This window comes from Oryctolagus cuniculus, chromosome 1 (assembly GCF_964237555.1).
Source record: "Oryctolagus cuniculus chromosome 1, mOryCun1.1, whole genome shotgun sequence".
NCBI lineage: Eukaryota > Metazoa > Chordata > Mammalia > Lagomorpha > Leporidae > Oryctolagus > Oryctolagus cuniculus.
Window position 1 is genome coordinate 232,526,148 of NC_091432.1, and position 26,103 is coordinate 232,552,250.

Sequence of the window (26,103 nt, forward strand, 5' to 3'; positions counted from 1 at the left end):
GGCGGAGAGGGAGGGGCTGAAGAGGGAGGGGCCCAGGGCAGGGTGTCCCCCATCCCCTCCCTCCTGCGTGCTCTGTGCCAAGGGGCGCCCAGGTGGGCCTCACCTGTTCCTCGCAGGGGTGGGAGCTGCCGCCCGCCCCCCCTCAGCCAACCCCCAGGCCCGGCCACGTAGGCTGGGGCTGTCCGTGGGTCTAACCCACAGCTTCACCCAGGGGCCTGGCGCCATGCATGTGCCTGTGTGTGTTCACGCGTGTGTCACATGTGTGTGTGAGGCTAGCAGTGCCGACTGAGCTGCTTCCCCGCTGTGTGACCTTGGCTGAGTGACACAACCTCTCTGTGCCTCGGAGGCACAGTGAATGAGTTTGCCCAGGGAAATCTCACAGCACAGTGCCTGAAACAGCGGGCTTCGTTTTAGCGCCCTGGTCGTTAGTCCCAAAGGCGGACGGTGGATTCCTTTAGGAAGGGCAGCCTGTGGGTGGGCTCAGAAGCTGCTAGAAGCTCCTGGGATTGACAGCAGGAGTTGTGGGCAGGGATGTCTCTGGACAGAGGGCCTCGGCTTCACGTGGGGGGTCTCAGGCCCCTCCCCCGCCAAGGCTGGGTCTCCCGCACCCCCAGGATGTGGGGGTCCCGGCTGCACGCTTCTTTCGCACCCACACCTCCGGGCCTGGCGGGGACTCCGGCCCCATCCCAGGGGCTCTGGCGGGCTGGGAGCTGGGGAGAGGCAGGGCCGGCCCAGGGGCCTGAACCTGCGGGGGCTCCGGTCTTGGCTCAGCTGGGTGCCCTCAGGACAGTGGCTGCGCCCCTCTGCACCCCTGTGCGCGTGGGGACCATCGCAGCCCCGGCAACCAGGCCAGGGGAGGCTGTGGGGGAGGGGCCACCAGCCCGCGCCGTGCCAAGGCCAAGCCCCACGCCTGGGCTCCCGGAACAGCCACACTTGCCGGGTGACACTTGGGCTGCGGCTTCTCCGTCGGCACAGTCCCTGACCTTGAACAAGCCTGCGAGGAGCCGGCTCCATTGTGAGGTGCAGAGCCTGAGCCGCCGAGTGGGCACAATGTAGAATTCATATAAAATCGATCCGAGTGTCAATCCACGTGCGCACACCCTTCCTGGCACGCAGGTTAGCTCGGGGAGGCCCAGCGCCAGGGGGCCGGCTAGGGGGCTCTCGTTCACGGCTCGGGACGCCGCGTCACGTGCCCACGTCGTCCAGCCCACCACTGGACCTAGGGGTGTTTTGCAAGGCCTTTGGGAGTTCGGCCGGTCCTGACTCCTGCCCGATGCCCTGGGGGACCTGGGGACCCCGGGACCCGCGACAGGCTTCTGGGGTCGGTCCAGACCAGGCCCGTTCTCTGCTGTGTTCCCCCCGACCCCCGTCTCTCCAAGTCCTCCTGCCAGCATCTACGCTGCCTAGCGTCTGGGCCCAGGCTGCTCCCCCATTCGCAGGGCCCAGGGCCCCTGGCTCCTGACGGATTGGCGGGGCCAGGACCAGCGCAGAGCCTTCTAAATGGGGAGGGCCCATGCAACCGCCCCCCACTGGGTCTCCCCCCCCACCAAGGCACCTGCCCGTCTCCCTAGCACAGAGCCCAGGACACACAGCTGCCCGGCCCCTCCCCCACCCCCACCCAGCTCACCGGGAGCCCAGCTGCATGGCCCTGGCCGAGGTACCCCACGTTTCTGTGCCCTGGCCGGGGTGGCGGCGGCCGCGGGAGCTGCAGCGTGGTCAGCAGCCCGGCCCGGGATGCCCCGGATCCTGCTGGACTCAGCTCCGCAAGCACGGGTTCCTGTCACCCGCACCGATTTCTGGTTGCTTCGCCTGGCGCTGCCGTGTGTGCGGGCGCTCCGAGCCGGCCTGGGAGCTGCCTTCCCCGGAGCCTGCACGTGCTGGGGCACAGCCCCTGGAGGGCACTCCCCTGGGGCTCCCTCGGCTCTGCAGCCACGAAGTCTGCCGGCTCCGGGGAGCTGGGGACGTGGCCGAAGACCCCACGGCAGCCAGGTGCAGGCAATAAGCCAGGCGGTCCCTGGCGCCTGGCTCAGTAGATGAGCTGCCCCTGAGGCCCGATTTAACTTCCCGAGAGCTCCCGCGCCCCGGAGACACCGGGCCCAGCTGGGGGCTCTAAGCTCTGCTGTGGCTTGCATGTGCCCAGCCCCCAAAGCTGGCTCCCACGGCCCCAGTGGTCGGGTGCGTGTGCCTGGCCTTCCCCTTTCCTGGAGCTGTTGACGGGGGAACCTGGAGGCTCGCGGGCTGCCTGGAGGTGGCGGCATGCACGTCTCCGTGGAAGGGGCAGACCACGTGTCGCTTAGGGGTGGGGGTGGGGGCAGGGTAACAGCAGGGCCCAGAGAGGAAGAAGCAAGGGCGGGGGTGTCTGTGTGTCCGTCTCTGTCTGTCTCATCTCTGTGTCTGTATCTGTGTGTCTGTGTCTGTGTTTCTGTGTGTCTGTCTCTGTGTGTCTGTCTGTCTCTGTCTCTGTCTCTGTCTCTGTGTCTCTGTGTGTCTGTCTCTGTCTCTGTCTGTGTGTCTGTCTGTGTGTCTGTCTGTCTGTCTCATCTCTGTGTCTGTATCTGTGTGTCTGTGTCTGTGTGTCTCTGTCTCTGTTTCTGTGTGTCTGTCTCTGTGTGTCTGTCTGTCTCTGTCTGTGTGTCTGTCTGTCTGTCTGTGTGTCTGTCTCATCTCTGTGTCTGTCTGTCTGTCTTGGCCAGGGGAACACTAACCTTTCATCCCATCTTTCGTCCCTGTGCCCCTACACCCCACGCTCAGAATCCAACACCAGCCATGGCCTCCGGCCCCGGGCCACGCCCCCACCTGCTGCCCCGACAGGTCCAGGGCCCGCCCCCCGCCTTGCAGTGTGTGTGTGTGTGCACACGTGTGTGTGTGTGTGCACACGCGTGTGTGCGTGTGTTTGGGGGGGAGGGGCTGCTCTGTGCTCCCAGCCCCTGGCCTCCATCAGGGCCCCCAGCACTGTGTCTGTAACCTCTGGCTGGAGCGCGGGGCCCAGCCCATGGCCGGCACACAGTGGGCCTTGTCCTAGTCCTAGTGTGTGCCTCCCCGTCCCGGGCGCGCGCAGGCCCTGGGGAGGGCTCCGTGGGGTCACAGGTCTTGCCTGGTCCTCAGAAGTGGGAGCAGGTGGGGCGGGCTCTGGCCTCTTCTATAAGGAACCCCATTCCCGGGGGAGGGGGCTCGCCTGCAGAGGCCACGCCTCCAAACGGGGCGCACCAGGGCTAGGGCTCCCTCCGGAGAACTCGGGGGCGCAGACGCTCAGGCCCCAGCAGTGCTGGGTGAGCTGCCTGTGGAGTGACCCACAGAGCCCACGGGAGCCGCGCCTGGGCCTGGCTTCCCGGGGGGTCCCCCACTAACACACTCCCCGGGCACCCCGGCTGCCTCCGCCCAGCACCTGGGCTCCCGCCCCCAATTCCTTCCCCAGCCGACTCCCGCCCCCTCCAGCCCTGCCCCGACTCTCCCGGCCGCGGGAGGGGGGGGGCTCCCACGCGGCCTCCAGCCGGGGGGGGTGGACCCCTTCCTGGACTCCCCCTGCTGTGTGCGACCCCTGTGCCCACCCCGTGACCTTGAACCAGACCCTCGCCACCCCGGCCTTGGGCTGCCCAGCCACAAATGGCTACGCGATGAGCGGCTTGGAGGGAGCCCCGTGCGCGTGCGCGTGGTGCACCTGAGGGCTCAGCTGGCCAAGGACACGCGGACACGCAGCCTTGGTCCCAGCTCCCCGCGGCCTGGGAGGGGGGCCCTGGCTCTCTTCCTTATCTGCCTAGCAGGACAGGAGCAGCCTAGCGGGGTGCAGAGGCCCTGGGGGGGGCGGTGACTTTCCTGTTTCCGCCCCTCCACGCTCCCCCCCCCCCAGCCGCCGGTGTGGCAAGGCTCTGCCCGGCTGGGGGGGCGGGGCTTGCTGGGATTGAGGGGGCGGACCCGGCTAGCGGAGGGGTGTGGCATGGGGGGCCACCTGCCTCGCCCAGCACCTCGGGTGGGGCCGGGGTTGGGGCGCAGGAGCCTGCCAGCTGTCGCGCCCACCTGCCCTGTTAGGGGGAGGGGTGGAGACTGAGAGCTGGGGGCAGCCATCGTCTGATCGCAGGGCCCCATCCTCGGTCTCCCCAAGTTCAAGTCTTGGGGGGCAGGCCCAGAGGGGGAGGCATCTGTGACCGCTGGGTGGGGACTGACGTTCCTAGGAGACCCCACTGGGGCGGGTGTGTGTGCCGGGGGTCGGTCTGTGTCGTACAGGGGCCAGGTGCGGGGCTGGGGGCGCGTGTGCCTGCGCGTCTGTCCGTCGTGCGCGTGCCGTGCGCGCCCCCGCGCCGAGGGGGCAATCCCTGCGGGCTGCTGACGGCGCGGGGTGAGCCCCGCGGCTCGGGGGTGAAGGCATCGGAGCGAGAACGAGAGGAGCTGGCGCACAGCGGGGGCGCCCTCGGGGCCGGGCTGGCCGCCCGCAGCGCCGCGCGGGCCCGGGGACGAGGCGGGGACGCGAGCGCCGCGCGCAGGGAAAAGTTTCCGAGCCGGGGGCGCCAGGCGGAGAAGTTTCGGCCGCGCCGGGCGGCGCCAAAGCCAGGCCAACACTGCCCCCGCGTGGGCGCGGCGCGGCACTGCGGCCCCGCGCGGGGAACGGGCCCCGCGTCCAGCCCGCAGCTCACCGAGAAATAGTGTGGGTGGGTTGGGGGACCCCCGGGCCGGGAGCTGCGGGGCGTGCAGGTCGTAGAGGGAGGCAGGGGAGGAGAGGACACCCCAGGGACGCCGTGGGTGGGCCTTGCTCGTCCCCCACCCCCGCACCGCGGGGCTGCCCCCGACTGCGCCCAGCTGTGTCCTCGCCTGGCGTCTGGAGCCACCGCGCTTTTTCAGAAAAAGCCTCCCGCATACACAGCCCGCCCTGCACCCGCCGACCCCTGTGCGGCCCCATGCCCACCCCGGACCACCCACCCAGCAGGACTCCCTGCTGTTCCCGCGCTGGCCAGGAGGGGGCGATGCAGACCTGGCTCCTGGGCAGCGGGGAGAGGCAGGGCGGGGGTGGAGGGTGGGGGGTGGAGTCAGGTGACTCCAGGCGGTGCCCACGCTGGGAGGCCGCGCCGCGGAGCGGCCACCCGCACTCCCAGGACTTGTGGGCACGTGCAGGGCCCACACCCCCACTGCCAGGTCAGCAGAGCCGGTGGGAGCGGGCAGTCTTCCAGTGCCCAGCGCGGGTCAGGACAGGTGCCCGCCCCCCAGGGCACGGCCGCTCGGTCCCCGTGACTGAGCTGAGCGGCTGGGGTCCCCGCCACTTGGAACAGGCCCTGAACCCCGAGACTGAGGCCCCTGGCGGGCAGGCAATCAGGCTCCGGGGGAGGCCGGCACTGAGACCTGGTGGCAGATCCCGGCCACCGGGGATGCGATGCACTTTATTGGCGGGGTGGGGGAGGGGCGCTCCTCGTGGCCCGGTTCACCTCTGAGCCCGCTCGGCTGCTGCAGACGGCAGGAGGAGCTGGTAGCCCTTGGGGCGGCCCCGTCTCAAGACGGACTGCAGGACCAGGCCGGGCAGAAAGGACTCCTAGGGGGAGAGAGACCGCCAGGTGGGCCCCGCGGCGGCCCACACAACACCCCCCTCCCCCGTGGACAGGCCAGCAAGGGGCCACCCCGAGGGAGAGCCGGCGGGCACACAGCCCGGGAGGGGGGCGCCCTCACCAGCTTCTGACTGCAGGGGCTGGGCGCCTTGTCCACCTGCCCCTGGATGTTGTGGGTGTCCAGAGAGGCCTGGGGGGCCCTTGGCTGCCTCGGGGTGCTGGCCCTAGTGGGGAAAGGCAGCCTGCGGCTCATGGGGGCGTCCTCCGGGAGATGGTCCTGCAGCTCCTGGGCGGGCCTGGGGGAGACAGGAGCCGAGCTGGTGAGCCGGGTGGGCCCCCCGGGGACGCCTGCAGGGGCAAGGAGGGGGCCCGCCTGGCCTGCTCCTCCATCCCTGCCCTCCCCCGAAGCCTCACGGGTCAGGGCAGTCCCAGCGGGAGAGGCTGGCCCTGGCCTGCTCCCTGGCCAGGCAGCTCAGGCTTCTGGGCAGGTGGTCCAGCCATGACTCGATGCTCTGGGACACCTGCTCCGACACGTCCGGCAAGATGGGCGTCTTGCTGTCCACGAAGCTCTGCTGGACTGGCAGAAGACGAGGCACAGGTGAGCTCCGTGTGCGTGTGCTGGGCGGGGGGGGGGGGGACAGGTGCCTCTGGCCCCACCCCCGGCCCCATCTCCCTGGCAACCCCAGGTTGGGTGTTCCTAACTCTTGCACCAACAACTGTTTGTGCTGTTCTGGCCCAAGCTGTGCCCCTGCTTCTGCCGCAGCCGGAAATGGGCCCTTTTCCCAGGAACCTGGGGGACGGGGGAGTGGGGCCTCCCCGGGGCCCTTTTCCCGGGAACCTGGGGGGACGGGGGAGTGGGGCCTCCCCGGGGCTGCCTCAGGAGCAGGCTCCGAGCTGCGTGTCCCCAGTGGGCCCTGGCGCCGGTGTCTCCCATGGGAGCCTGTGCCGCTCGCTGGCCGCCTCTCCTGGGCTCGGGTCGTCCTCGGGCTCCTGAGCAGGGCACGCTGGCTTCCCCTCTGTGCTCTGCCTTGGTTTCTCCATTAAACAACCCGACAAGGCACCGCACCTTCCGGCTTCCGGGTCCCTCCCACGGCAGGCAAGGCCCCGGGGCGCAGGGCTTCCCCCACAGCAGGGTCCGAGCTCAGGACACAGCGCAGGGGCTGGCGCTGTGCCGCGCCCGGAGCTCCGCTTCCAGCCCAGCTCCCTGCCAATGCGCCGGGGAGGCGGCTCATGCCCCTGCCAACCACCAGGACGCAGCTCCACCAGGACGCAGCTCCACCAGGATGCAGCTCCGGCTCCTGCCTGGCTTCAGCTCTGGCTGTTGCAGCCGTTTGGGGAGTGAACCAGCAGCTGGAAGATCTGTGTGCGTGTGTGTGTGTGTGTCGCCTTCTATGTCATAGTATTTTTTTAAAAAATACATAGAACCGGCATTTAGTCACATAGCAGGCGTCCCACACGGGCGCCGGTTCGAGTCCCGGCTGCTCCACTCCCGCTCCCGCTCCCTGCTAATGCGCCTGGGAAGTACCAGAGGATAGCCCAAGTGCTTGGGCCCCTGCACCCATGTGGGAGAACCGGGGGAGCTCCAGGCTCCTGGCTTCGGCTTGCTCTAGCCCTGGCTGTTGGGGCCATCTGGAGAGTGAACCAGCGGGTGGAAGACGATGCTCTCTGTGTCTCTGTCTCAACTGCCTTTCAAGTAAATAAATAAATCTTTCCTAAACATTAATACAGGCATGGCTGCAGGACACTGCGTGTTGGAGCCCTGGGGGCTGCTAGGTCCTGAGAAGGGGCGGGGCCTGTGGATGGGGGAGGGGCGCGGGAAGGGCCACGGGGCAGGGCCGGGGCTGCTCCTAGGGCCTCTCCCATTCACAGCACTTGCTGGGGCCTGCGCCCAAAGCCACCCCAGGCCATCTGTGTCCCGAGACCCAGCTTCTGCCCGGGACCCCAGGCCTGCGTCCAGAGCTTCTGTGCTAAACAGGGCGGTGCCGGGTGCCGGTGGCGGGGGAGACGATTCTATCTCCTGGCTCTATCCGGGCACCTGCTTGGCCTCCACACTCTGGATGTGACAGGAGGGGCTTCGGGGGGCTTCCAGGGGTTTCTGTGCCTTCTGCAGCCCCGGGAAGGCCATGGGGCAAGGAGCCACAGTGGGGGCGCTGTGGGTGCAGAGGCAGCATGGCGGGGGGCAGGGGACGGGCTGCCAGAGTCCCCCAGTGGTGGCCAGGCCCGGGCAGCACCATCTCCTAGGCCCCAGCTGCGGCCGCCCCCTGGTGCTACCCGTGGGACCAGAAGGTCACCTGCCCCCCCAGGCCGGCGGGTTCAGTCCAGGTCCCTACATCGGGCTTCACTGCGCGGGCCGGGAGCCACAGCCCCTGCCTGCCCGCTGCGGGCTGGAATGTTCTAGAGGCCGGGTGCCCCTTCTGGCCTGCTCACCTGTGCAGGTGCGCTCCCAGTAGCGCAGGGCAGACTCCCGCAGCGTCTCGTCTGCGAATCGCACCCGGAACGGGCAGCAGCGCCGGCGCGGCCCCGAGCTGTCCCTCTGGGAGCTGTGGGCGAGCGCGGCCTTGAGCTTGGGGGGCTGTGGACTGTGGTGCCTGCTGAAAGAGGCCAGAGGGCCAGGGGAGGCCGGGGCCTAAGCCCAAAGCCCCTGCCTCACGCATCCCCAGACAGGGCCTCCCACCCCGTCCCGGCCACTTCCGGCCCCGCCAGGTGAGGGATCCCAGGGAAGCTGCCATCGTCCCCATTCCCCAGATGAGAACACTGAGGGCAGGGCTTTCACAACCCCCTGCAGGGTCACTCGGCCGCTGGAGGGCGGGGCCCAGGTTTGCCACCTGGTTGCCAAGTCGGCACGCCAGTTAGCAGAGGGAAGACGCACGCCCAGGAGCTGAGCAGTCCCGACTCGGAGCCTCCGTTCTCTCAGCTGTAAAATGGATCTGGGAAGACACGAGGTGGGCGGCAGCAGCGTCCAGCCCAGGGGCCACGTGGTCCGGAGTGGACATCTCCAACTGGGAGCTGTGTGACCCTGACCTTGGCTGGCGAGTTCTCCTTAGAACTGCCTGCAGCTGCATGGGCTCTGCGCAAAGCCCTCCTCCCAGGAGTAACTTACCAGGCACCTGCTACAGCCCTGCTACAGTGTTGCCAGTGTGTGCAGGGCCCTGAATGTCAGCCTCCTACGGCCCCCACCCCACCACAGCTGTGCAATGCACAAGTGCCCTGTTCTGATCCGAACACACCCTTCCGCCGTGTGGATGCCTCCCCAAGGAAGCAGGCAGCTGGGAGGTGGTCTGCCCAGCGCCTGGCTGCAGGCGGGGGGAGCCGGGGCTTCGCCGCTTGTCTGCTCTCTGCTAGCCCCAGCCCTGCCTGCTGACTGAGATGCTGGGGTGCTTCTTCACTGCGGGGGCTGCTCAGAGCACCCCCGTGTCTCTCAGAGGACACGCCCCTCGGTGGACCGCAGCGTGCACCCTAGATGGGAGAGCCTGTGGCTGCGTCTGTCCCCACTCTTGTTCCCACGTGAGAATGAGACCCACACTTGGCATTTACTGTGTCCTGGGAGAAATCTGTGACTGGGGGGCCTCACGGGTGGAAAGCCCCTGGTTGGAAAATGTTTCATTTCTAGCTCCTCCTCTGATCCATCAGTGATGTCTGCCTGAGGAATTGTGTCAGAGCTCAGTAGGGAGGCATCTGTGATCCATTAGTACTGCCTGCCATGGGCACAGGCTGAGAAGGAAGGGTTTGTTGGCTGTGTGTTTGTTCTCCCTGGTCTTTAGACTCACCGGTAGTGTGCTCTTAGCTCTCTCTCACCCTTCACCCCTACGTGAGCCTGTTTAAAATTCAGAAATTTTTTTCTGCTTTCTTTCCCCACTCCACTAGAGCTCCAGACAAAGCCCAGGCCTTTCTCTTACCTCTACCCTATTTTAGTTGCTTCAATATTTGACATATAGTAAAACCCAACAGAAGTGAGAAGAAATGAGTGAATGATGGTGGGAGGGGTACGAGGATGGCAGACTGGGAGGGTGGGCTGACAGATCTAGGACTGATGGGTGAGTACATGGAGTCTGGACAGGAGGAGTGGACGTGAGTGGTTGGGTGGCTGGCTAAGGTCCAGACGGGTGTACAGATTTGTGGGTTGTCTCATGGTTAGATCAGGAATGAATGCTGTCCCGGAAGGATTCATAGATGGTGAATCACTGGGTTCACTAATGAATGGACAGAGTGGCAGAAATTTGCAATTAATCGAATGACTGGTTACATGGGTAGTGGATGGATGGAGTCCTCGATTCATGATAGATGATTAGATGGGTGGGTGGACAGGTGGGAGGGTGAATGGGCGGATGGGTGAATGGGTGGGTGGATGAGTGGGGGATGGGTGGAGAAATTCATAACCAGGGTGTAGATGACCTAGTTCATGGATAATGTCCATGTAGGGATGGATGGGTGAATGGGTGGGTGGATGGATAGATGTGTGGGTGGGTGAGTGGATGAGTGGGTGGATGGAGGGATGGGTGGTGAATGAGTGGGGGATGGATGGAGGGAGGGATGGGTGGATGGGTGGAGGGATGGATGGGTGGATGGGTGGAGGGATGGGTGGAGAAATTCATGACCAGGGTGTAGAAGACCTGGTTCACTGATAATGTCCATGTAGGGACGGATGGGTGAGTGGGAGAATGAACACGTGTACAGATTCCTGGCTGAGCTCTGAATGCGCTGGCAGCAGACCTGATTCCTAGACGCGTTCCTGTGAGAGGTGACCAATGGTCCTTGAAGGAGTCGAGGCAGGATGTGATCAGCGGACGGATACATGGATAGACAAACGGCCGGACACCCGGACGGGTACATGTATGAATTCATGGGGACAGAGCACACAGGGGAGCAGAGTAAAGGCCGCCCCAACTCACCTCCTGACCCCGGGGAAGGGCGGGCGGTCGCCCCTCGGCGGCCCCAGGGCCGTGAGCTGCCGCAGCAGGATCTTCCTCAGGCTGTCCTGGAGGCACGACGGCTGGCCCCTTGGGGACAGACGAGCCACACCCAGCGTGAGTGGTCAGCGCCACCCGCTCCCCCAGCCTGGGCGCACCCAGCGCAGCCCGACCCCGGGCGCCAGGCTGGCCACACTCACCGCAGGCGTGGGAGGAACGGGCAGCCGGGACACTGGGCAGAGCCCTGGCAGTGCTCGGACGCGCCCCTTTGGTGCCGCGCCGTCGAGGGTGCTGGGACCCAGCAGGAGGTGGAGGGGACGCTGGGGGGCCTTCGCGGGGGACAGACCGTCCTCGCGGGGGTCTTCCTAGTTACATGGCCTTGGGGACGGTGGGCCAGCCTTCAGAGGGTGGTTCGCGGTGCGGGAGGGCCGGACCCCGGGACACCAACCCCGCCAAGGGGAAGTACTGCGCCCCCCACCCCGGGGGACCCCGCGGGGCCTCACTCAGCGGCTCCAGCTGCTCCGCGCACTTGTCCCGCAGCTGGCACAGGAATTCGCGGAACCTGTTGGGCAGGAGCTCCCCTAGGAGCGAGCCCAGGGAATCTGGGGCCTCCCCGGCCACGCCCCTGCGGGGGTCCTCGCCCTCGCGGCGCCCGAGACGTCGCGGGGAAGACGCCCGGGGCGCGCGGGCCGAGCGCAGGGGCGGCAGCAGCAGCAGCGACTCCAGCACCGAGCGGCTCTTCTGCGGCCGCGGGGTCGCGGCGGCCACGGCCGGCAGGCGCGGCGCAGGGCTCCGGGCGCGCACCGCGGGCTTGGAGTCCCGGTCCTGCCACCACGCGGCGCCGTCCCCCAGGACCCGCGAGCTCTTGGCGCCGCCGCGGCTCGCCCAGGGCTCGAACGTGGTCAGCGTGGGCAGCAGCCGCGGGTCTCTCCGTCGGACACGGCCGTCGCCGGGGCACCCGTGCGGCGCCCCCGCGTTGGGGTGGCGGCGGAACATGCTGCGGCCCGCGCTGCGCTGGGCTCAGGGCATCCTCACGCCGGCGGGGGCGGCGGGGGCCGCGCGTGGCGCAGCGGCTGCGGAGCCGAGCCCCGGGCCATCGCGCCCAGAGCCTGGTGGCGTGGGTGGTGTGGCTAGCAGGGGGTCGCCGCTGCCGGCGCCGCCGACAGCGAGTGGCTTCAGGCTGGAGTCGCTGAGCCTCTCTCAATTCAGCTGAAAATGGTGACGGCGGCAGCACCCACCTTTTGGGGTTGCTGTGACGTGTAGGTGAGGGAGCACGCATCAATCGCCCAGAAGAGGACCGGCACGCGGGCCACGTGCGCCCTTCTCATTACTTCAAAACCCCGCGGGGTAGAGTTTGGTCTCAACCTCAGCCTTAAGGCCCGGGGCTACGCGTTTGCTCCGCTGGGCGCTCCCGCCCCGCAGCCAGGGCCCGGTGTTCGGGTCCCCCGGTCCGTGCGCCTGCCCCTTGGCGGGAGTCCAGTGCCATCGGAGCGCGCACAGCACGCGGAAGATGGGGGGGGGGGCTTGCTACGGCTGCTAGCGCTCCCCTGGGAACTAGGAATCCTGAAACTGTCTGCCCTAGTCCTATCCCCTCCCCCAGCTCTGACACGGGGGTCTCAGAGGCTGCTTTGTCCCCACCACACCGCCCCCACCCCCAAAAGCCCAGATTGTTGTCAGCTGCAAGGGGTCACTCTCACCTTGCCGGGGCTTCTGGTTGGGGTCAGGGCAGGTCTTGTGAGTTTAGAGCCCCCTAACAGGTGGGCCAGCCCCAGGAGAGCCCATCTCCCCTGCCAGGTCTCTCTGCCAGCCCCTCGCCAGTGCCCCCTGCACCTCTGCAGGGTCATTGTGATCCGCGCCCCACCCACAGCCATCTGAGGAACAGAGCCCCCAAGCCTGGGGTGGAGGGCGGGGCTTGGTCACAGGGGGCCCCTGAGATCTGGGAGCTCTGGTGGGTCCTGTCTGGGTAGCTATGCAAGTAGGACTTCTCCTTCTTCCTGGAGGCCAAGAACCAACCCCAAGTCCCTGCTCTGCTTCTCGGCTGTGTCATGATGCACAGGTTTCTCCCGCCCCAGGGCTCCGTGGGGGAACTCAGCGGGTAGAGAGGCAAGGGTGGGGTGGACAAGTATGTCACTGGCATTGTCCAAGTTCATAATCTGGGGCCAGCACTGTGACGTAGCGGGTAAAACCACCACCTGCGCGCTAGCCTCCCACATGGGCGCTGGTTCTAGTCCCGGCTGCTCCACTTCCGATCCAGCTCTCTGCTGTGGCCTGGGAAAGCAGTGGAAGATGGCCCAAGTGCTTGGGCCCTGCACCAAGGGCTGGGAGACCTGGAAGAAGCTCCTGGCTTTGGATTGGCCCAGCTCCTGGCTGTGGGGGAGTGTCTCTCCCTCTCTGTCTATAACTCTGCCTCTCAAATAATAAATAAATAAACATTTTTAAAAAGTTCATAATCTGAAAATGAAAAAAATGACTTCGTAGTTCAAGTTTCGGGATGAGGCCCTCGCAGGAGCTGGGCTCCGTGTTCTAGAACTGCTTCCCAGCTGGCCGCCAGTGCGTTCCTCGGGACTCAGAACTTTGCATTTAAAGGGTGAGGTTTCTAGATGGGTGAGGAAAATCAGACAAATCAGATGGTCTCTCTCCTTTTTTTTAAAGATTTATTTATTTTATTTGATAGGCAGAGCTAGAGTGAGAGAGAGAGAGAGAGAGATTTCATTGGCTGGTTCACTTCCCAAATGGCTACAATGGCCAAGGCTGGGCCAGGCCAAAACCAGGAGCCATGTGGGGCCCCCCCTGCTGCTTTCCCCTATGCGTTAGCAGGGACGGATGAGAAGTGGAGCAGCCGGGACCGGAACCGGCGCTCAGTGGGATGCTGCTGTCACAGGTGCTGTCTAGGGAGCCCCACAGCCCTCGTGTTCTGCATTTACTGAGTGCCTACTATGTGCGAGGCTTGGGAGAGGCTCCACGGCCAGGGGTCTGCCTGGCCTGGAGGCATCCTGCACTGAGCGTGCGCGCGCGTGTGGTGGGGGGTCCTGCCCCCCGCCAGGTAACCAGGCACGGCTGGGCCTTTGGGTGCAGGAGGGCTGGGAGCAGAACCCTCCCCAGGAGGATGCAGGCGCCAGCCCAAGAAGTTGCCCAGGGTCTACGCCCTTTTCCTAGAGACGGGGAAGAGGACGCTGGGGAGGGAGGCTCAGATCCTGGAACCCGCGTGTGCCCTGGGACAGCCCGAGGGGAGGTCCCCGCGGGTGTTCGTCAGCCGATGGTCAGCTCCCCCGCGCCCTGGCTCCCACTACAGGCACCTCCTGTGTGCTTCGCCAGAGGAGGCTGTGCGGCCGTGACCCCAGGGTGTGTGTCCACCTAAGGTGGATGTGGCGTGACCACAGCTTTCCTTTCCCGAGTTCTGGGCTTTGCCAGGCGTGATGTCAAGGCTGCACCCTGACGGCATCAGCACCGCTCACGGCAGAGCAGGGCCCTGCAAGCCCGCTGCCTCGGGACCGGTCCAGAATGTCAGAAATGGGCGACTTTAAACAAAAATGCCAGTTATCTGCTGCAAAGGCAGAGACAGACCCGGACCCACAGACCTGTCGCTGGCTCATTCCCAAACGCCTCCCCCACAGCCAGGGCCGGGCCAGGCTGAAGCCAGGAGCCCTGAACGCCACCCATCCGGGTCTCCCACGGGGGCGGTAGGGGCCCAGCCACTTGGGCCACCAGCTGCTGCCTCCCAGGGCTGCACATCAGCGCGGAGGGGGAGCCCGGAGTGGACAAGGGCTCAGACCCAGGAGCTCCGATGGGGGACGCGGGTGCGCCAAGGCCAGCCTCGCACCGCCAACTTTACGCCCTGGAAATGCTTATTTGGGCTGGAAACCCCTTAGCTCCGCCAAGGGAATTCCTTCCTTCTCTCTCTCTCTCTCTCTCTCTCTCTCATCGCATATCACTTTAAGGTGCCAGTGGGGATGGGCTGCACCGAAGACAATGGCTTCTCTCCCTTTCTCCTCAAAGGAGAGCCCACAGAATTCTCGTCCTCACAAGTCCAGACGGGCGCGGAAAGACGGCCACGCCGCGCGAGCCCCCCACGGCCCGCAGCGCACCCGGAGCCCGCGGGGCGGGGCGAGCCGGCCGCGGGCGGAGCCAGCTGCGGCCCCGCCCCGTGCCCGGAAGTGACGTCGGCGGACAAAGGCAGCGCGCGCCGCCCGCCGTTGCGGCTGGTCGTGGAGTGCCGGAGCTGCGGCGGGTCCGTGGGGTCGGGGAGGGGGTCTTCGCCGCCGCCGCCCTCCTGTCCTCGTCCCCGCCCTCTCCTCCTGCGCCCCGGGAGCCCCCGCCCGGGGTGAGTAGCGCGGTGCGGTGCGGGGCGGCGAGGCCCGGCTCGTCACGTGACCCCGGCGCGGGCCCCACGTGCGCGTCCCCGGGAGGCGGCGGGGCTGACCTGGGCAGGGCCGGGGCAGAGGGGGCCGGGGCCGCGGCGGAGCCCCTCCGGGCAGTGGGGCTCCGGAGGGCCGCTCCCCGGCGTGGGCGTGGGCAGCGCGGCTGCTGTCGTGTTTGACCCCGGCCCGGCCGGGGCCAAGGTCAGCGTGCTTTCGGGGAGGCGGCCGTGTCCGGGAGCCCAGGCCGCGCTGCCCAGCGGCCGTGTGACCCTTTCTCTCGGTCCGCACAGCCCGGGCGTGGCGGAGTGGCCGCGGGTGGGGAGCGTGGGATGATGACCCAGGGGGCGGGCCGAGCCCCGGGAGGGACCTGGGCGCCCGTGGCTCCCTTCGGGGGCTGCCCTGGCGCTCCGGCCCTGCGAGGGGCCCCAGGCCGCCCCGGCCACGCCGTCTTAGCGGTGCCCGGCGCTCGCGGTTTGCGGGGAATCTCAGCTGCGGGGAATTTGGCCTCGGCCTTTCAGCTTCTTCGTGCTCACTTTTTAAAAATTTATTTATTTGAAAGTCAGAGAGAGAGGTAGAGACAGGGACAGAGAGAGAGAGAGGTAGAGACAGGGACAGAGAGAGAGAGATCTTCCGTCCGCGGGTTCACTCCCCAGATGGCCGCAATGGCGGGAGCTGGGCCGATCCGAAGCCAGGAGCCAGGAGCTTCTTCAGGGTCTCCCACGCGGGTGCAGGGGCCCAAGGACTCGGGCCATCTTCTGCTTTCCCAGGCCACAGCAGAGAGCTGGATGGGAAGTGGAGCAGCCGGGACCAGAACCGGCGCCCATACAGGATGCCGGCGCTGCAGGCGGCGGCTTTGCCCGCTAGGCCACAGCACCGGCCCTGTGCTCACTTCAGCCTTCCCGGAGCCATGCAGCCGAGGGAGAGTGACGCCCGGGGTCCGAGCGAGGCTGGCAGACCTGGCCTCTCCCACCCTGCGGGGCCCTGGCAGGTGGGCCCCTGCCCGCCTCTGATCAGGCCCCGCCTGCGGTCGTCTCCAGCCCACAGGCTTGGGGCGCGGGTTAGAGACCCTGCGCCCGAGCCCTCGGGGCAGGCGTGTGAGCGGCCGCCCTGGCGCACTCCTAGCGTCTGCGTGAGTGGATTTCCTGTACGTCTAGGCATCCCGTCGTGTGAGGCTTTTGGTAAAGCAAAAAATCGCTGTCGGGAAGGGCCTTCGGCGTCCCCGTCCTGGGTGCTGGGGATTTTCTTAGATGTGGGGAGCGGCCAGAGCTGCGCGGAGCTCACGGTCTCCCGCGTTTAACGGCCGCTCGGCGAGTGGCGGACTGGCTGCAGGTGCTGCCCTCTGGGTACAAGGCCCCTGGACCTGGGTGGGCGCGCCCCCTGCCTCAGGGCGCGCTGGCTGCACGGGGGGGGGGGGGGGGGGGCCATCAGTGTCAGCAGCACTCGCACGCTGCCTGCCCTGTCCCTGTGACGGGTGTCGTGGCCGCCGGCGCCTCTGCCGCCTCAGGTGCCGGCGCCTGGGGAGGCGCTGAGGCGCTCCGTCTCCGTGTGCCGCCAGCTGTGCACCCGGGCGCGGGGGCCCAGCCTCTGGCCCGTCTTGTCCTCCGTAGGCTCAGCCACACTCCTCTGCCGCTGCCGTGCCCCCACCCCCGCCCACCGTTCAGAAAGGGCCCCTCCGTCCTTGGGCTCTCCGACCCCGGGAACCCTCGTCTTCCTGCCGTGGGTTCCAGTTGGTTCCGATTTTCTTCCTCAGTGCGGACTGCAAGCAGAGGGGGCCCGTGAGCCCACCACCGCACCCAGAATGGTGCCCTGACCTTGCCAGTGTCCTGGGAAAGACGCCGTCTTCCCACTGGCCGGTGGGAGGGGCTGGTGGGGCCCCCTGCCTGGCCACGTGGCTGGTCTCCCTCACGCATCAGCGTCCACCCCTGCAGGCTGCAGAAGCACAGATCTGTCTCAAGTTCACTGCTTTTTTTTGTTTGTTTAAAGATTATTTTTTGGAGAGGTAGAGTTATAGAGAGAGAGAGGGAGAGACAGAGAGAGAGGTCTTCCATCCGCTGGTTCACTCCCCAAATGGCCACAACGGCCAAGGCTGGGCTGATCTGAAGCCGGGAACCAGGAGCTTCTTCTGGGTCCCCCACGCGGGTGCAGGGGCCCAAGGAGTTGGGCCATCTTCCACTGCTTTCCCAGGCCATAGCAGAGAGCTGGATCAGAAGAGGAGCAGCCGGGACTCGAACCAGTGCCTATATGGGATGCTAGTGCCGCAGGTGGCGACTTTACCCGCAACGCCACAGCACCAGCCCCAAGTTCATTGCTCGTTAAAGGTAAAGTCTAAATTCTAAACTAGACCCACAGTGGTCCTCTGGGGGGAGGGGGGGGGTCTATTTTTTTTTCTTTCTTTTTTGAAAGCCAGAGTTAGAGAGAGAGAAAGCTTCTATCTGCTAGTTCACTCCCCAAATGACGCTAGCAACCAGGTCTGAGCCAGCAGCTCCACCCTGTCTCCCACGTGGGTCCAGGGCCCACGCACCGTCTCCTGGGTGCATTAGGAAGCTGGGTCCGGAGCCAGGCAGCCGGGCTCCAGCTGGCACTGGGCTGCGTGCTCCGCCCGCCCTGTCCTCTGGGAGCTGCAGCCCCTCTGCCTGGCCAGCCACCGCTAGGGGGCGCCCTTCCCGCACCTCACTTGTGTGGGTCCCAGGTGTGGCTGCTTTTCTGCCTGGCCGTCTCCCGCTCATGACTGGGGTGGGAGGGCCAAGGGCTTCCCGGGTCAGCAGGAGTGTCCACAGCCGGGCCGAAGCGTCCTGCCGCGTCCTCCTCTCCCTTAATCCCGGGTTCTCTGCTCTCCGGGGCCAGAAGCCACGGAGTCGGGGTCACGCCGAGGATGGCGGCAGAGGCCGGACACTGGGCCTCGCTCTGATTTGCGGGAGGGAGCCCGCGCTGCCGGTGTGGGGCGCCTGGCGGGGCGGCTCACCCCTCCCCCCCCTCAGGAGGGGCGCTGAGGCGGGGCTGGCGCCAGCATGACGAGCGAAGTGATCGAAGATGAGAAGCAGTTCTACTCCAGGGCCGAGACGTACTGGAGGCAGGTCCCGCCCACGGTGGACGGCATGCTCGGGGGGTACGGCCACATCTCCAGCATCGACATCACCAGCTCCCGCAAGTTCCTGCAGCGGTTCCTCAGGGTAGGCAGCTGTGCTGGCTCCGTGCGGGCCGCCGGCACCTCTGGGCGCCTCCCGCCACAGGGCCGTGGCCAGCGCCGCCTGTGGTGCTGGCCGTCAGGTTCCCGGGTGGAGCGGTGGCCGTCCTCTGCTGCACAGTGCTGCCCGCCCCTCCTCCCTCTGTGGTCTTCGGGGAGCACCGGAGGCTGCTGCTTGCCCTGCCCTCCCTCCCCTCCCCTCCCCTCTCCCCCTTCCCTCCCTCCCCTCCCCTCTCCCCCTTCCCTCCCTCCCCTCCCCTCTCCCCCTTCCCAGCCTCTGTCCCCTCGCTGGGGTCCCAGGAGCCAGGAGACCAGTGCACCGAGTTGTCCCACTGGTGTGGGAGGGAGCCCCCGCCCTCCCCGCAGGCGATTCGTGGCCCCTGCCGAGCCCACGAGGGAGGCCCCTTGCTAGGAGGCTGCCCGCTGTGCTCTGCAGGACGGCCCGAACAAGACGGGGACGTCCTACGCGCTGGACTGCGGCGCTGGCATCGGGAGGATCACCAAGCGGCTGCTCCTGCCGCTCTTCCGAGTGGTGGACATGGTGGACGTGACGGAGGGCTTCCTGGCTGAAGCCAAGACCTACCTGGGCGAGGAGGGCAAGAGGGTGCGCAACTACTTCTGCTGCGGCCTGCAGGACTTCAGCCCCGCGCCCGGCTCCTACGACGTCATCTGGATCCAGTGGGTGATAGGTGAGGCCCCGCCCACCGCTCAGGCTCCCCGCGGGCCTTGGGAGCTGGGTCCTGCTCCTGTGGCCCTGCCCGGGCCCTGCGGAATGCCTGTCGCTGCCCACTGCGGGTAGTTCTTGTTGAACACAATTCAAGATTTATTTGAAAGGCAGAGGGACAGAGAAGCAAGGAGAGCTGTCTGCTGGCTCCCTGCCCACATGGCCACACCGGCCGGGGCTGGGCCAGGCTGGAGCCAGGGGCTCCATCGGGTCTCCCACGTGGGCACAGGGGCCCAAGCACTGGGCCATCCTCTGCTGCTTTGCCAGGTGCATCAGCAGGGAGCTGGATGGGAAGTGGAGCAGCCGGGACTAGAACCAGCGCTCAGACTGGGGAACGCTGGTGTGGCAAGCAGTGGCTTTACCTGGGCCAGGCCAGGCCAGTTGTTGGGAAATGTTTAAGTGACCAACAGCTTAACTATTGGGACGGAAACGTGAGTTTTCTAAGGGCTTGTGAAACTGAGATGAAAGGGCTAGGCTGTGGCTGAGTGGTCCCGGCGCCTGGCTGGGCCGTGCCCCGGCTGCCGACCCCACGGCAGGTGCCTGTGACAGCAGCCGGCCACCCTGGAGCCATGCCCCGCGGTCGCAGGAAGCCTCGTGGACACGGGGTGGGAGGGAGGGTCTGACACTCAGACCGGGCGCGCTGCCTGGGGCTGGCGGGACCGCGGCCAGGATCTGCTTCCGGCCGGCTGACTCCTGTGCCGGGTTCCTCCCCGGGTGGGAGCCGGCGCCGGGCTCACAGTGCCCTCCGGCCCCGCAGGACACCTGACGGACGAGCACCTGGCCGAGTTCCTGCGGCGCTGCAGGCGGGGCCTGCGCCCCAACGGCATCATCGTCATCAAGGACAACATGGCCCAGGAGGGCGTGATCCTGGACGACGTGGACAGCAGCGTGTGCCGCGCGCTGGCCGTGGTGCGCGCGCTCATCCGCAGCGCGGGCCTCAGCCTCCTGGCCGAGGAGCGGCAGGAGAACCTGCCCGACGAGATCTACCACGTCTACAGCCTGGCCCTGAGATGAGGGTGCCGGGCCGGCCCAGGGCGGGCGTCGGGCTGCCAAATACACGCGTGTGTCCGCACGGTGCAGGCTCTTCTTCCAACAGGCGCTGGGGGCCGGGCAGTGCGGCCCACGGGGCCAGTGCTCCCGCGTGGGAGTCGGGTGACCCTACCAAAGTCGTGCCTTAGGCAGAGGGGAATGACCGTCACTTGGTTGCCAAGGTCACCTCGAGGGTGGGGCACCGGGCTGGGTGGCCCCGTCAGAGGGTGCCTCACGGGCAAGTGTGCCCCACGTCCTGTTTGCAGACAGGGTCCCCGCAGCCTGCGTGTGGCTTCCCTCCTGGCCGTGGTGGGGGCTCCGCCGTGGCGGCACTGGGAGTCCCTGGTGTAGAGCAGCGTTCTAGGGGACACGCAGCACCCCCTTGCTCCCCACTGGCTGCTGTGGGATTTTTCACCTTGAACTTGCGTGGGGAAGGCCAGAAATGTTATACAGGAACCCTTAAGGCCACGAGACTTGGTTTAATCTTATGATATAAATAAAGCATCGTCACTTCAGCCCACTCCCGAAGGATTCACACACTTCAGTGACCCACGTGACTCGGAAGTGGCCCGCAGGAGCCTGGCTCGGGACGGGACTGTCCACTCGTGGGCCCGCCTGTTCCATCGGGCCCCCTTGGGGAGCCTCTCCCCGTGCTGCGCTTGTGGGCGCTTCTCAGCAGACGGCGTGGTCCCCAACCAGGTCTGGCACCAGTGGAGCTGCCGCGGGAGCACAGCCGGGTACCTCGGCCCAGAGATGAGGCCATGAGAGTCAGCCCAGCACCAGCCCGAGCCCGCGGTGGCCAGGGCGCCTTTCCCAGCTCACCGGGCTGCCTGGAGACGGGATCTGCGAGGGCAGGGCGGGGCCCTTCCCGCAGCACGGGTCACCGTGTCCCCACGGTGCCCTGGTGTGGACACCCCACCTGTCTCTACTGCGGCTGCTGCAGAGGGAGAGGGAAGGCACGGCCTCTCCCTGCCGGCAAGGACCAGGTCAGAGTGCCCGCCCCACGGCTGTCCCGAGTGGCCCGAAGCCGCCGGGGCCCTGCTCCGCGGTCGGGGACGCCGAGACGTCCTCTTCGGCCGCGCCGTGCTCGCTGAGGAGGTACCACTTGAGCCGGTCCGGGAGGGGCAGGGCCTGCACCTTGGCGTCCACCGGCCACGGCTGCAGGTGCAGCCGGATGCACACGCGGCACAGGTGCTTGAGGGGCGGGGGGCAGCGCTCCAGCTGCCGCAGGGAGCCGTGCAGGGCCTGGACCCTGCCCGCCAGGCTGCCCTCCGGGTGGATGTCGAAGTTCTCGGGCAGCTGGAGCTTGCGGGAGTTGGTCACCATGAGGTCCAGGACGGTCTCGGCCTTGCGCAGCAGGTCCGCGTGGCTCTTGTCCTCGGGGCAGTCCGGGTGCGAGCAGAGCCTCTCGAAGACGATGTGGAAGCCGGACCAGCAGGAGGCGCCATGCAGGGAGCAGTTGTAGGCAGCCCCCGACTCCAGCAGGAAGCGCAGCAGGGGGAAGTGCAGCTTGAAGCTCTTGAGGCAGACGTAGGTGAGGGACTCGTGGGCGGGGCAGCGGCTGGGGTCCGCGCCGTGGGCCAGCAGCAGCTGCGTGACTTGGAAGCAGAAGCGGCGGATCATGGGCGACTCCTCGATGTCCCCGCACACGGTCTCCTCCAGCAGGAAGATGATGCAGGTGAACACCGTGTCCCCGTCCTTGGTGGTGGCCGTCACGTCCGCCCCTGGACGGACAACAGAGGGTGGGGGCGCGGCCCGGGGGCGGGGACGAGGCGCCGCGGGCGGGGCAGGGCGGGGCCTCACCTCCTTCCAGTAAGAGCCGGATGTTCTCCGTGTTGTGGATCTGCACCCCGTCGCTGCTGGCCAGCGCGTGGAGCAGAGCCGTCTTCCCTGGAAGGGGTGCGGGCGGCCAGGGAGCCGGTCAGGACCACCCCACAGGTGCAGGGCCCGAGCGCACCAGGGACGGGGTGAGGGGTGGCTCCCGGCGCTCCTGCCCCCACAGGTGGGAGAGGAAGGGGTCCTCTGGCCCCAAGATGCTCCCTGAGGCCTGGGTTGGGTCTGTCCCGACAGGAAGCCACGGCTCGCCCCGATGGCGCCCATGGGGCTGGCACGGGCACGGCGACCACGTGGCCTGTCTAAAGCCCCTCGACTGCCAGAAGTTGGCAGAGTTCACCTGTGCACCCACCGTGCAGTGACCAGATGGGGCCGGGGCCCAGGCCGCCTGCCGTCACGCGGGAGGCACCCACCGTGCTTGTCGGCCGCGTTGACGTCTGCGCCGAGGTCCAGGAGCCGCTGCAGGCAGGGCAGGCGCTCGGGCTCCTCGCTGGCCAGGTCCAGGGGGCTGCTCTCATGGATCTGGACCGAGAGCGTGGGGCAGGTTGGCCTGGAGGCCTGCCAGGGGCCCCCAGCCCCTCACCCCGGGAAGCAGGCTGGCCCGGCGCGTACCCGGTCCCTGCGATTGATGTTGGCCCCGTGGCGCACCAGCAGCTCCACCATGTCGGGCTGGTTCCGCAGCACGGCGATGTGCAGCGCCGTGTAGTAGGTCACCGGGTCTGCAGGCACAGCCCGGGGCAGCTCAGCGCCCAGGCCCGGCTCTCCTGTCTGCTCCAGGCAGGAGCCATGGCCAGGGCTGCCCTGCCCGTCCCCACGGGGGTCAGGATGGAGCCGGAGGGACAGGACAGAGCACCTGACCCCCTTGGCTTTAGCTCCTGCTGAAACAGGGCCAGCTGGGGCCTCGCCCCTGGAGACCTGGCAGCAGCACAACCTGGGCCCCCGAGCCTCGGGCGCCAGGGGCTCAGAGGGGGAGGGAGACGGGCTGGGCTGAAATCTGGGGCATCAGAACCCCTCTGCCGGCCCTGCCCCCGCCCCTGCACCGCTGCTCGGAGGAGCTGGCTGGCTCCGGGCGCAGGGCCAGCTGCCGCGTCTGCACACGCGTGGGAGCTGAGGGCCGGCCGCTCTGCTGAGTCAGCAGCCAGCGCGCTCTGCCCGCCGCTCAGGGCCACCAGCGAGCTCCCCAGGGAATGGCCGCCCGCCGCCCCCAGGGGCCCCGGCTGACCTTCGAAGTTGAGGTTGGCCCCGTGCCGCAGCAGGACGTCGGCCGCCCGCGTCAGCCCCAGCTCGGCCATCTTGAGCAGCGCGTTGCTCACGCCCTCCTGGTAGAACGGGGAGTGGGTCTTCCGCTCCAGCAGCTCTGTGAGGACGCGCAGCCGGCCCTCCTCGCTGGCCACGTAGCCGGGCCTGGGGCGGGGGGGACCCTGTGAGGCAGCAGCCGCGCCCCGCTGCGGCGGCCCCGGGCAGGGGCGGCTCCCAGCACTGCAGGGAACCCCGTGCACCTGTCCCCTCTGCGCTGCCACCAAGCACCTGAGGGGGCCGGGAACGATGCACTCGGCTCACAGCCTGGGAGGTGCAGCGCCCCCGGTGAGGGCAGTGACCAGGGATGGAGGGCGGGACGCAGCGGGCAGCGCCTGGGCCCCGCTCCGGCCAGAGCGACCTGCCCAGGGCGGCCTCCCGCGAGGCCCACGTCCGTCGCAAGTGCGGGACTCGCCCTGGGGCAGGTGAGCGCACGCGGAGCCTGCAGGCCCCAGCACCGCCCTGGCGACGCCCCCGCTCCAGGGCTGCTCCCCTCCCCCGCGGGCTCAAGGGCAGGGCTCCCGCTTATCCTGCACCCACCCCGCCCTGAGCACCCATCCGGAGCGGCGCGCGCACGGCGGCTGGGCCCGCCCTGCCCTCTCCCTCGACGGGCATCCCGCACCGCGCCGCAGCTTCACCCGTCTCTGCAAAGACCCCGAGCACCCCCGTGGCTGAGCCCCGCGGACAATCCCCCCGCGCCTGCACCGCTTCCCTCGGACACCGCGACCCTAAGCAGCCTCTCCCGCGGCATCGGCACCAGCAGGCTGGGGCCTGCCCTGTGCGCGGGGCAAGACGCAAACTCGGTGACCACGACTGGTTCCCGGGGGAGACCGCAGGGCGGGGCCCGGGCCGACGCCGCGTTGTCCGGCTCTCCCCACCCGCGGCCAGCGCGGACCAGGAGCGCCCCGCAAAGGGCGGCCCGGGGCGCTGGCCTCGGCCTCTCCACGCGCACAGCGGGGCACACGGCTGCCCCGGCCTCGCCAAGCGGCGAGCGACCACGCGCGACGCAGCCCCCGCCCGCCAGCCCGCAGGGGCGAGTTACCCGTCCAGGGGCTCCTGCCGCTCGGGGTCCTGGATGCCCAGGGCGCCGAGGATCGCGTCCACCAGAGGCTGGTACTCGAAGATGATCCTGCGGAACCCGTGCAGGAACGGCATGGCGGCGGCCGCGCCTCCCCGCCGAGGCCGACGCGGAGCCCGGGCGCGCTGCGGCGGCTGCAGGTCCCGCTGCGGGCTCGGCCGCTCCTGCCCCAGCTCCCACCCCGTCCGCCGCCCAAGCCGCGGCCCCGCGCCGGAAGTGAGCCTCCCACTTCCGGCCCGCGCCGCACAGAGACCCGTGCTCGCGCGGCGCGAGCGCCCCCTGCCGGTCGGAGGACCGAAGTGCGCACGTGTGTGTGCGCGCGCACCACCCCGCGGGGGGCCCCGCCCCCTGAGTCCCGGCGCGGACCCGCCCCCGCGCGCCCCCAGCCCGGCCCCGCTCCACCCGCGATCCCGCGCGCGGCCGCTGGGCGCCGTCGAAGCTGCGCGCGGGGCTGGCCGCTGACCGTCCCGCAGCTCCTCCCCCCGGGAGTGGCTGCGGCCCCCTCTGGCCGCACGCGGGCCTCTGAGTGGGCCGGTCAAGGGCACCCGGCCGAGTCCTCACCCTCCGTCCGGGGCCGGCTGCTCCTTCCTGCCGCGGTGGACGCTGCGGACTTGATTTTCCTCATCTGAGAAATGGGGATAGGGCAGCCTCCTGAGGCCCCGGGTCCGGCGCTCTGCTGATGCGGACGGTGCAGACGTCGGGAGGAAAAAAAAAACCCTCAGCCCCCCCCACCCCAACCAGGCATTGTCTTGGGGGTCGGAAACGTGTGCCCTGCCCCCGCTTTGAGGGAGGGTCCAGGCTCCTCCCCGCAACAAGACCCTGGCTGGTGCCGCCCCTCACGGGCACCTGGGGCGGGGGGGGGGGGGAACAGGCTCCGGCACACAGGGGAGAGGCCCGGGGCTGAGCCCCGTGTGTGTGCTGGGGACCCCGGAGCACGTGAGGGCACAGGGGCCCCTGGGATGAGGAATTCGGGGGGTGCTGAGCTCCCCAGGACAAAGCCGTACGCGGGTATCCACGCGCGCTCCCGCGTGCTCCCAGGGGTCAGGGCCCTTGCCTGCCCCTGCCCGCTCCTGGAGCCCCCGGCTCCGCCCACCTCTGCCCGCACCGGCCGCCCCCTGCCCGCCCTAACCCGGCTGGCCTCGTCTCCCTCCCGGGAGGCCGCGTTCCAGGTGGGGTTAACCGCGCTGTGCCGGGCCGGGCCAGGCCGGCGCCCTGGTCTCACCTGTCAGCTGGGGGCCCGGGCAGCTCTGGCGGCCTCGGGGGCAGCGGGAGAGCTCCCGCGTCACGGATGGGCGGATGGGCGAGGGGACGCTCGCAGGGCCGGCCGACCCCGGGCCCCACCCTTGCCAGACAGGGAAGCTGAGGCTCGGCCGGGGGGTGCACAGCCCTGCCGGGCACCCTGTCTCTCCGCTCGGCACCGGGGACCCCAGGGTCCTCGCAGCTCCTGGGGCTCTGGGCAGGAGGGAGGAGCCGGCCCCTGCCCTGTCGCAGCCCGTGGCCACCGCGCGGTGGAGCCGGGCCCTGCGGCCCGCTGGCTGCCCGGCTCCGGTCTGTAGCGGGCTCCGTGGCCCCCACCGCCGCCGGCTGTCCTGCTTCCTCCATCCGCCTCCCATTACGGTTCGGTCGCCAGGGCCCTGGCCTCAGCCCTCACACTGCTCTCTTTCGCTCTCCCTGCCTGGCGGCCCGGCCCCTTCCTGCCACCCCACTCCAGACTTGCCCCGCAGAGGTGGGGAGGGGCCTTGGGGACAGGCTCCTGGCGGGTCAGTGCCTGCCTGCCGCTCCCGGGGGAGTTTGGGGCTCGCCGTGACTACCCAGTGCACCCGGGAAAATACCTCGATATATAAAGAACCATCGGGAATCAACAAGCAGGCAGAAACACCAGCAGGAAGACAGGCCAAGGCACGCGCCGTGACTCACGGGGATGAAAAGCCACCCGCAAACACGAGGGGAAGTCCGGCCTGTACCTTAACCACTGGCAGCAGGTGCGTGCCGGAGACCCCGCCCCATAGCAGCACAGCAGAGTGGGTACCGTGTGAGCCCACACAGGCAGAGTACACGTATGTGCCCGTGTGTGAGCGTGCGTGGCCAGGGAACCTCCTGGGAGGCCCCACACAGAGCTGTCCCTGGGCACTGGGGCTGGGGACTTTGATCTTTGTGCCTCTGGGC

General features: G+C 68.2%; 3 protein-coding genes across 7 annotated transcripts; 1 reads left to right on the forward strand and 2 right to left on the reverse strand.

Moving 5' to 3' along the window:
* Nucleotides 1–5,320: 5,320 nt before the first annotated feature.
* On the reverse strand, nucleotides 5,321–12,536 carry C1H9orf50 (chromosome 1 C9orf50 homolog). Its single transcript, XM_070061435.1, has 8 exons — nucleotides 12,133–12,536; nucleotides 10,939–11,685; nucleotides 10,636–10,813; nucleotides 10,418–10,525; nucleotides 7,956–8,116; nucleotides 5,943–6,105; nucleotides 5,650–5,824; nucleotides 5,321–5,515 (listed from the first exon to the last, which is right to left on the reverse strand). Exons 2-8 carry the CDS (start codon nucleotides 11,429–11,431, stop codon nucleotides 5,408–5,410), a joined length of 1,386 nt encoding a protein of 461 aa, XP_069917536.1. The 5' UTR covers nucleotides 11,432–11,685; nucleotides 12,133–12,536; the 3' UTR covers nucleotides 5,321–5,407.
* Nucleotides 12,537–14,573: 2,037 nt separating this feature from the next.
* NTMT1 (N-terminal Xaa-Pro-Lys N-methyltransferase 1) lies at nucleotides 14,574–19,773 on the forward strand. Of its 4 annotated transcripts, none has more exons than XM_070057917.1 (5): nucleotides 14,574–14,756; nucleotides 16,978–17,111; nucleotides 17,772–17,963; nucleotides 18,414–18,666; nucleotides 19,459–19,773. In XM_070057917.1, the coding sequence occupies exons 3-5, from the start codon at nucleotides 17,802–17,804 to the stop codon at nucleotides 19,713–19,715; spliced, it is 672 nt and encodes a 223-aa protein (XP_069914018.1). In that variant the 5' UTR covers nucleotides 14,574–14,756; nucleotides 16,978–17,111; nucleotides 17,772–17,801; the 3' UTR covers nucleotides 19,716–19,773. The 4 variants fall into 4 exon arrangements, with proteins under 4 accessions (XP_069914018.1, XP_069914040.1, XP_069914023.1 ...); XM_070057939.1 differs by having other exon boundaries at nucleotides 14,585–14,663; XM_070057922.1 differs by having other exon boundaries at nucleotides 14,587–14,760; nucleotides 16,939–17,111.
* Nucleotides 19,774–20,189: 416 nt separating this feature from the next.
* Nucleotides 20,190–24,156, reverse strand: ASB6 (ankyrin repeat and SOCS box containing 6). 2 transcript variants are annotated; one of them, XM_070057902.1, is made up of 6 exons: nucleotides 23,902–24,156; nucleotides 22,786–22,967; nucleotides 22,176–22,282; nucleotides 21,977–22,085; nucleotides 21,534–21,620; nucleotides 20,190–21,454 (listed from the first exon to the last, which is right to left on the reverse strand). In XM_070057902.1, exons 1-6 carry the CDS (start codon nucleotides 24,012–24,014, stop codon nucleotides 20,718–20,720), a joined length of 1,335 nt encoding a protein of 444 aa, XP_069914003.1. In that variant the 5' UTR covers nucleotides 24,015–24,156; the 3' UTR covers nucleotides 20,190–20,717. The 2 variants fall into 2 exon arrangements, with proteins under 2 accessions (XP_069914003.1, XP_069914010.1); XM_070057909.1 differs by having other exon boundaries at nucleotides 22,786–22,882; nucleotides 23,902–24,146.
* Between the last annotated feature and the right edge of the window lie 1,947 nt (nucleotides 24,157–26,103).